Here is a 9,915-nt window from a genome sequence, read left to right as displayed (position 1 = left end):
GCGTCGTCGGCGGCTGGCTGCATCATCGATGGCTAATCAAACGAGCGTAACAAAGAAGGTAACAACGCAACCGCGGCGACGCTTTCCCACATATCGCAGCACACACACACGCACGCACACGCACCGGCATTACTGCTGGAGCGCGTTGGCGAGTGACAACACTGGGAGCTGGCTGCCGAACGCCGGAATAAATCAAACCGCACGCCGGCAGGCGCGTGCCACGCGGAATGCAAAGTAGTCCACCCGCCCGGCCGGCTTCAGGTTTTCGGGAGCAGCTGGAGCAGGCAGGAGAATAGAAAACGAAATTTATGACGAAACACGCATCGATCGCGAGTGGCGCGTGAGCGTATGTGTCCCGGTGCGTATCTAAGTGGCGTTACGCATCTCCACAGGCGCGGCGAGCTGCGGAGCAAGGATTAGGCAGGTCTGTGCGCTGTGTTTGGAGCTGTGTGAACAATTTGCCTTCATCGAATGTGTCGCGTATGCAACCCCTTTCCTCCGCCATTACCTATTGTGAGTGCGCGGGGGTTTCACTTTCATTGGCGTTACGCGACAACGCACCGGCAACGTGCCCCGTACGCAAGTGACGGCCATGGCCAAAAGTGAGCGACATTGTGAGGTCTCCCGGGGGTGGGAGGGGGGGGCTAGAGGTGTCACAATCGCAACCGGAATCGTCGCGGCGGAACCGGCCCACAACCACGGCCAATGTCCGCAGCCCGGGAGGCCGGGAGTGAAACTACGATCGCTCACTGTCGATTTCGTTCGCGACTTTTCGAGCGACAAATTGGACGTCCGTTAAGAGGGGGAGGGGTGGGGGATGGGACACGGGAGAGCACAGTAAAGAAACGAAGGGACGGGCCCTGCAGGAGCTGTACGAATAGGGCGGATTAACGTGGACGAGTCACATATATCACTTGTCGAATGAAAATAGTCACATTAGTTCCGCCGCGATTGTGATTTAAAAGCGGTTTATTTTAATTAGGAGCTAAACAGTTAAATGGTTCAACTTTAGTACAACATTATGCAGACAATCTGTTGCTGGCGTGTATGCCCTTCAAGCGTATAGCTAATTAAAATGCAAAATAAGAGGTTTTATATCATGAAACATTAGTTTCTGCCAGTTGAGCAATGTTTTACTATGAAATTTAAATCAAATTTTGAACAAATATGTGTTAACGTGTTTAAAATATGTTTCTCATCAGACTTTATCTTGTCTTTTATGTTAGTTTGCATATCTTTTGACTAATGCATGTATTATTTATCTCTACTTTTCTTATTTTTTTAGTATTTAATTAGATCTCTCCTAAAAATATTCGATTTATTCTTCCAATTTCGCTTGATTTTGCGCACTTTCCTATCCTTTCAAATTGTTGCATATTTCACGGAGGATTTTTCACGCACGCAAAACCCAAACCAGCCAGCACCTGCGCGCCTCTGTGCAAATTTTCTATGCGCGGAAAATCAAATTCTTCTGTCCGCCGTATAAAGAATTGCACGAGAAAAGCGCACAAATGCAAGGGAAATCATTGCGTGCGGACAGCCCCAGCCGCAGCAGCATCAGCGCAAGGAAAAGTGTGCCCCTTCAACCGTGTCAAGCTCTCGCGGGAGCTGCGCGGGATGAACCAGCAGCCCCCCGGAATGCCGCACTCCGTCCGCCCGTCCGTCGTGTCTGTCTGTCTGTGTGTATGTAGATATGTTGCTGCAGCTAATTAAAGGTACCACACGGGTCTCGCTTCTGACGTGAAAATCGAAAATCTTGACCAGCATCAACTAGCGTGGCCTGCCTGGCAGACGCGGCTGCAGATAACAGTTTTCCATTCCGAAATCCGGTTTCCGTCCAGCGATTTTTCGGTTGGCGATCCGGCGAGAATGGTCCATGAGGCGAGTGTGTGCAGAGATTGTTTCTCTATCGCCTCTCTGAGTTGGGTGTGTGTGTGTGTGTGTGTTTCGGCGATGCACGTTATCTTTTGTTCGTGTCCACCCCATCTATGCTTCTTCGCGCTGGAATGTTTTCGCGATGAGATGAGGGAAACTGATCGACGGAAAGGGCGCCTGTGCGAGCGCGCGATCGCCTGGTCGAAGGGATTGTGGAAACAATTTACCATAAAATTTTCACTAACCACCACCACCACCCTAGCTAGCCACCTTAGCATCCTCGGCAGCAGCATCACGCGGGGAAAGTGATGGTTGAAGGGTGGCGCTTTTGGGCGGCGCTTCGGTGTTTGTTTTCTAAACTATTCAACCCCACGAAAAGGGATCGGTTGTAGCCGCAATGAATGGTGGTCAGTAATGATTTTCTGGCTGCACGGGTAAAAGGGAAAAGGAAAGCTTTGCAATTTTTGTGATTTTATTTTTTGTTGTTGCTCTCCAACACCTTCCTTAATATGTTTTGTCGGGATGTGTGTGTGTGTTGCTCACGAATATGAAGCATTTAAAATTATTAATGCGAAACTCATGTGGTCGTCTCGTCCGTGTAAGTGTATGATGCACAGGCGCCACAAAAACCCACAAAAAAGGAAAATTTCGAAGCAACGAAAGGGGTCCAAAAGTATAGAGAGACAGAATCCAAGAGGTTTCCTTGGCGGGTTGCTTCTTCGCCGCCAACCGGTTTGTGATAATTGCAGCCAAGACTGGTCAAACGGTAGCCCCCAAATGAAGATAAATGGTTGCAGTCGAGTGTCGAAATCATTGATGGAAAATATTGTTTATCTTTTGGAGAGATGCTATCTTAGGCGAATGGTGAAGAGATAGAGAGAGAGAGTGGTAATTTGTTTCGTATCGTGTTGTAGATCAAGTTTAAGGGCTTCATTGTAAAGGAACAAGTTTTGTTTATTCGAGATTATTCGTTCACTTTCTCATTCTTTATTTTCTGATTTAGTTTTCTAGTAATGGGGGCCTTCACGATTCTAGTTAGTTTTTTGTATGGAGTTTGACAGTTGGAGGCTGAAATCATGTAAACAATCCATACAAAACCACACAAAGAACTAGCCTGCAATTTTCAATCTAGATTATTCTAGCCACAAAGCTAGAATTAGATTCGAGTACCTGCTCGAAAACACGGTATTGTTTACATTTATCCCAAGGTGCATTAAAGAGATTAGGTGATGCAATATAGAATCAAAGTGTATGTAGTCCAGGTGGTCTCACAGCATTTTTTATAACCATTTTTGAGCATCACTTTTTAGCAGAACGAGTGAAAACTTTTGCTCAAACGAGCTTTCTGGAGGCTTGACGAATACTCAAAACACTCTTAAAATCTTCATTCAGAAGCAGAAATGAAGCCTTCTAAATTCATACACCTTGGGATAAGCCCACCTGTATATTATACTCACTTAGATAGCTGCTCTAAAACTGCTATATAGCGCGTGGCCACGGAGCTGAAAAAATGTTGAAAAAAATTTCAACTTTGTCAAAATTGCTTGTCAACTGCAAAAAAGAGCTTTTCTCGTGGCCGCACCAAAAACATACACAAGAGCGACAAAAAGCTCCAACATCTGAATATCATCGATATTTTGTTTAAGAAGTACTAATTAGGTACATAAATCAATGAGAATCATGCATTTTAGCATTATTATCATAACAATGGGTCACAACTGCGCCAAATAGCTGTTTGTTTACGCTTTTTCACGAACGTCAAGTTTTGTCAAGTTTTGTCAACTTTTTTTCCTGGCTGCTCCAGGTCACAAAATTTTGACAAAAGCTCAAAAAAGTGACAAAAGCTCACATTTTGAAAAATTTGTCAGCATTTTGTCACTCCCGTGGCCTTTCGCTTATACAATGCAAACAGCTGACAGGCTGAAATTTCAGCCTACGAACTTAAAACGGAAAGGGCCCCAATTTTGATCTTTTTTAGCTAGTTTTAGAGGTTTACATGCTTTGCTTAATTTTTTAAAGCTCTTCTTTAAGTTTATTATCGTCAGTTTATTTATTTTGTTTTTTTTTTTCCTCTCTCCCTTGTTTCACATCCACTCATGCATTACGCACAATTTGACGAACCATTAAAACGCTTACACCCGGGAATTGGAATTCAGTGCACACACATTAACACTTTTTCTTTCGTCGTCGTCGCCGAAGTTTTTGGTGTGGAAAAATGAAGGAAAAAGCCAACGGAAAGTGGGAGAAGGTACGCCGTGGAAGTGCCGTGAGACTTCCACGTCAAGAAGCTAATAGAAAAGCAAAAGAAAAAAAACAGTACGAGACATCGATCAACATTCAATTGAAGCAACGAAAAACAAAAAAATGTGTTCAAATTGTTTTTCCAAGTTTTTACTTTTACTCACCCCGACCGTCGCACCGTCTTCGATCCACACCTTCGAGGGTTTTTTTGCTCTGTACAGCTCCTGTACAGCTCGGTGCGTTATGATCGATCTGTTTTTTTCTTCTCTACAATCAATTTCACACTTTGGTGGGTTTTGTATAATTTGGATAAGCTTTTTGGTCAATGTTTCACACCATCGCGCCACGCTGGGCGCGGCAGGAGTCTTTTATCAGTGGGAGGGAAACTTTAGTTTCACTTCAAAACCGCTGTCCAAAGGTGAACCGTCGTACGTATCGGCCAGTATGTGTGTTAATGCATAATTTCCATGTCCATTAAGATGCATGCATTAATGCTTTGCTTTATGCTGAGCAGTCGTGCCCGAAATGTGAACAGAATAATGCTTTAGATGCTGCTAATTAAGCATACGAAGTGTCCGAGTGAGTGTGTAAATTTCAAAACACTGCTTTTTTGTGTTTATTAACGCCCTTTACGATTTCTCCCTTTAAGACGTTGGGACCATTTAAATAATAGCATGCCCACAAAACACGCCCTTGCACTGCTCTCTGCATAACAACGCATCACGCCACGCAGCTGGACCGCTTAGTTCCGGGTTCGATTATGAGACGCGTCAACCAAAAACTAATTAACCAGTCCATTTCTGGCCCCGTCGGACCGTTTACCCCAGGTGGGTGTATGAAGCAATGTGTTATTAGGTGCGGTACCCTCCCCATTTTGGCTTTCCCAAAACAATTCAAATTAAGGAGTGAGATGGTGGCAGAAAGAAGAGAGAAGAAAAAAAACATAAATCGCTTGCCAATAGAAAAGGCGCTGCTGTGGGGTGTGGAGTGCATCCGAATGAAGGCAAATCACCCACCCAAACGCCAAACCACCGCAAAAACCACACGGCGCAATGCTTTCGCTTTCGTTTGGGCTTTGCGCCGGAATGATTTTGCCACCCACCGTAAACGGGTGCGTGGTGCGTTCCGCTGTGGGTTCTCCCGGGCCCATACACGCGGAAGTGGCCGTTGGGTTTGCTGCCCCCTCGCGGGTGATGATTGTATTCAAATTTTGCTCACGTGCTCACTGCTTGCCACCGAAATCGGAGCTGACCAACGGAGGGGACGGACTTCGCTGCCTCCCCGTTCTCTTGCTTCGGCGTGTGGATATGATCGATGCGATATTTATGCTGCGAAGGGGGAGCATCTGCTTTTTTTCCCATCGCTCACACACAAACCATCGGACCCGTTTTCGGTCATTTAAGCCACCGCTGAAGGTGAGTAATTATTGGATCGATCGGGACCAGTCCGGTTGCGGAAGGAAAACTCAGGCAGATCGAGTTGCGGGTGCGAGTTTCGATTTTCACATCGTCAAGTGAAAACCGGCATGCAATCGCTTTCGAGGCATATTATTTAAATAAGGTGTTGGAGTATGAACAAAAAAAAGCACGTGGGTCAGTTTTTTGTTTCTGTGTTACGCCGTGTGAATGGTTGAGCTATGTTACTGTTTGAAAGGTTGCCTGTTTTTGTTATGGGTGCATATTTTAGATCATTTGTTTCGATGCACCTTTAAAACGACGACTTTGGGACGACTCGGCAGGCCAATTTTCTATTCATTCCGGTATGCGCTTTTACATAACAAACGTCATGTCGTGAGCACACAAATGATCAATAAGTATCAGGATTGCATGTGCATTTGGTATGCAAAATTGTTGTAGGAGTTTAAAGCGTTTTATGATGATCGTATCTGGTTGCGACACACGCGGAAGGCTTTAATATTAATACACATTTGCTTCATAAGTAGGTTGTGTGTGTGTGTGTGTGTGTGTGTTGTTTTTGCAAGATTTAGCCAATGATGCGCGTTTGGCTATCTGAAACTAATAGGTATATGGGTATATGGGTAGGAACGAATAGGGGCTTGGTTTAAATGAGGCTTGAACCCATGACAGATATGTTGTTTAGTTGTACAATTTGATGAATGACCACGGGATTGGCCAAGAGCCTCAAAATGTTTCAATTATTAACGATATGTAAGTAAAATATGTATATAAGTAAGACTAAGATTAAGTAAGATATTAGTAAGATTCCAATAAATATATAAATTGAAATTGACAATGAAAATTTTTCATCAAAATGTAACAAAACCAATTTGCATATTTGGACCGTTAGTCCTGAATAAAAAAAAAATGTATATTAAAAAAAACGGTAAAGAGCATAGTTTTGCACAACACTGTTTTCATGCGATGTTTTTGAGCGATGAAGTTCGTCTACACTGTTCAACACCTCACTTAAAATCACAAGGATTGTAATTATTTCACATAAAACAACGCTTTCTTCTACATCATTTCATTAACACGATCAATTCTCTCGAAGCTAAATAATAAAATATATGATATATATTTCCCAAATCTGTAAATTGCCGTAAAACTCGTGCAAAGATACTACGCACTCTCGGCTGCTTGTCGATATCGCGCTACAACCGAGACGCACTGTACCCTTGTTTGACAGTCGACATAGCTGTCACTCGACGTTCCATCGTTTTTGACCAGAGTGACCAGAAATACCGATTTATCTGTATTCCTACCGATTTTTTATATGCCTAACGATTCACAGATGACCGCCCTAAAACTACCGATTTTCCATTTATCCTACCGAAAATCACAGATATTTCATTTTCCTATCGTTTAAGCTTAATCTGTGGCGCTTGGAATGCTGTTTCAAGGATCGCTATCCTTATTTGTTACTTATCGCGCAAATGCACATTTGTTTGCCTGGCACGTGAAAATTGATACATGCGTTTTAAATTCAAAATGTTATCCATTAAAATTTCACAATAAATTAAATGTTCATCATAAGCAGCAAATGCCAGTTGTGTGGATTCCGAGAATTGCTCTTCAAAGAAAATCATTTAAATTTGAAATTGAATTTCACCGTTGGCGGATAAAGCTTAACAAGAAATTGATCATTAAAATAATTGATTAAATTTAAATTGTTTCGTTCTCAACAGTGCTCCTGCCGAAATCTGCCAATATAATCTGGCCACACTGGTTTTGACAGCTGCAGAAACCTCACGTCGCAAGATCAACAACAAACAGTGTGGTCTTTCTCTGCGTTTTACGTCCGTGTGCATTCACTTTTTGTGTGTTTGGTTTCGTGCATATATTGAAAGTATAGATCCATCCCCCAACGAGAATCTTCTACGCACGGTTGAGTGAACAGCAGCGCGCACACGAAACGCTCCCTTTCGCTCCGTCCGACCTGCCCCGTCCCGTCCACCGAGCACGGCAGCAACAGTGGCGCTGACGGTGGTAGCTGCGGTGCAGCCGATAGCAACGTTGCTGACGGCCGAGGAACAGCAGGAACAAGCTCGCGCTCCAACGGCAGGTCGCCAGCGACAACGCAACATGGTAATGTGTACAGTGCTTTTCCATTTCCACAGCAGCGAGATGCAGCTGCACGGCGGCTGCAGTTGCTCTCGATTGATTTGTGTCAGATCGCGTTAAAAATAACGCATGCTCTCATCGCCACAATGTGCTTACACGGGATTGTTCTTTTTGTTGTCGTTGTTGCTTTCTTCCCTTCCCTTTCTCCGGCGGCGGGTGTGTGTGTGTGCGTCGTGTGTCCGCGACCCTTCGCTTCCGTGCGCAGTCAATCACCGAGTTTCTGAAGGATCTACCGTGCCACAATGAGGAAAACTTTTCCCTGTTCAACACGGAAAACGGCGTGAAGACATCCTCGAAAAGGCCCTCCGTGTACATCCCCACGGTGGATATACCTTCGGAGCAGGGTAAGTGGGTGAATTGTGGTGGTGTTGCTGGCTGGCTGTGAATAATGGTTCCCGTCTCTTCCGCGTCCCACACAGTGATAGTTACCGACAAGAAGAATATTCTGCTCCGCTACCTACATCAGCAATGGGACAAAAAGGTAAGTTGTAAAGAACCGACTACGCGAAACAAAGAAACATTCTAATGAACTTTTTTTTCCGCAGAATCCACCCAAAAAGCGTGAGCTCGAGAATGCTTCCAACGATCTGCTACGGAAAAGACCCCGCCTTGAGACGCGCGACAATAACAACACGTAGATGGGGCGGTGCGCTGATTTGCGCCAGGAGCGAACACACGTTACATTGGCGTACTGGAAATTTACCAATTAAGCATGGGTGTCAGGTCAGGTCAGAAATGGAACGGCAGAAGAGGGGAGATGTGGGGTTGTCTCATACGTTTGTTGGGAAAATATGGGTGGGGTGATCAGCCAGGAAATCAAAGGTCCCATAGTAAGATAGCTTCAAGAATGTCTCACTCACAAGCAGGAAAACTGGATGGAGTATTTCCATATGGAGTTTCCGTTGTGTGTCCGTAGGAAAGCATGAAGCACCACCACGCTCGCTGCAGGTTCGATTATTTAATATCAAAAGATCAAAACAACAGTGCTCCAAATTCATCAAGAAACCCAAAAAATGAAGCATTTACGGTAGTAACGCCGTTAATTGTAGAACCAAATCTACAGCCAATTATTTTCACATATATATTTTATAGGACCTTGATGCAGGCTCGCGTAACATTTCGACGTTTGTCCCATTTTCTTTGTGTGAGTTTAAATTTCGGCAAATTTAAGCTAGGTTTCTCAGCTTCGCAGAACGAGGCAAAGCGTGTCTCACCTTGTATTACAAGTGTTTCATAATTATGTAGGAAAGTGAACGATAAGATTATTACACTCCAGGCTAACCCACCCTCATACCACCTCCCTGTGAAGTGATGCGTTCCCCTTTTGTTCGTAGCCATGTAACTGTCACTCTGAACCCTACAGCAAATATCCACCCATTTTGTGCGATTACAGAAACATTTTCTCCCCTATCGGGTGTCTATATCTTAGCGTAGAAGAAGGAACAAAAAATGTAGCCGTAGCAGAGTCCCCCCCCCCCCCCCCAAAATGCCCGGAATGGATTTTTTTTGTCCTGTTTATGTAAAGCTAAGTTTGAGCAGAAAAACGTTGCTAATATCCACCGGCTGCCAAGCGCAATGCTGCAAATGCTGCAATTGCAAACGGTTTATTTAGAAAACAAAACCCCTCTTTTCAAAACCACCACAACACAAATGTTTCATCGAGAGACCGTAGAGTAGAGCGGGATGGAAGAGTGTGGAATGATGAACACCTCCAAAAATGGGCGTATGTGTCACAAGAAGCTCTTCTTCAAGCTAACTCATAAATAAGAAAACCTCGAAGCATCGATACCCTATACTGAAACTGAAAAATGCGTTTTTGCTTACCTTTACACCGAAATGGAATTAAGAATTTGGTACTTCAAAGTTAAGAGGTGGGTGAAGCACACCCTGTTCGCCCTTATCGCTGTACTGCAACGTATAGAGCAAAGCCCGGAATTAATGCTACAAATTGGAGGGAACATTACTTCAAAGCGCGTGGAAGTTGTTAATGAATCTGAAACTGCATCCAATGTGCAGATGAAGTATATCTAATCCTACAAAAGTGTTTCATATGCTTCCCTACTTCATCAACCACAGTTGTAAAGCAGACCGGACAACTCACTCACAGACAAGTGGAAGCCGAACGAACGACACAGCCGTCCTGTGTGTGTGTGTACACATCAAAAGCAGTGCTCGAGTAACTTTTCGGTGAACAAATTTGCATCGCGGGTGGTTTTAT

At 44.2% G+C, this 9,915-nt stretch overlaps 1 protein-coding gene across 1 annotated transcript; it reads left to right on the top strand.

The window, feature by feature from the left end:
* Positions 1–7,299: 7,299 nt before the first annotated feature.
* On the top strand, positions 7,300–9,498 carry LOC120957802 (DET1- and DDB1-associated protein 1). The gene is made up of 4 exons (XM_040380165.2): positions 7,300–7,661; positions 7,903–8,041; positions 8,117–8,178; positions 8,243–9,498. The coding sequence occupies exons 1-4, from the start codon at positions 7,659–7,661 to the stop codon at positions 8,333–8,335; spliced, it is 297 nt and encodes a 98-aa protein (XP_040236099.1). The 5' UTR covers positions 7,300–7,658; the 3' UTR covers positions 8,336–9,498.
* Positions 9,499–9,915: the final 417 nt, after the last annotated feature.

The sequence above is a fragment of the Anopheles coluzzii genome, chromosome 3 (genome assembly GCF_943734685.1).
Source record: "Anopheles coluzzii chromosome 3, AcolN3, whole genome shotgun sequence".
Lineage (NCBI taxonomy): Eukaryota > Metazoa > Arthropoda > Insecta > Diptera > Culicidae > Anopheles > Anopheles coluzzii.
Note: the sequence above shows the minus strand (reverse complement) of the source record. Positions and strands in the feature narration are given on the sequence as shown.

What these genes read in the sequence shown, in the direction of transcription:
- LOC120957802 (XM_040380165.2), top strand. An exon ending in GGATATACCTTCGGAGCAGG is followed by an intron (nt 8,042 to 8,116) that starts GTAAGTGGGTGA and finishes CGTCCCACACAG; the next exon opens with TGATAGTTACCGACAAGAAG. An exon ending in ATCAGCAATGGGACAAAAAG is followed by an intron (nt 8,179 to 8,242) that starts GTAAGTTGTAAA and finishes TTTTTTCCGCAG; the next exon opens with AATCCACCCAAAAAGCGTGA.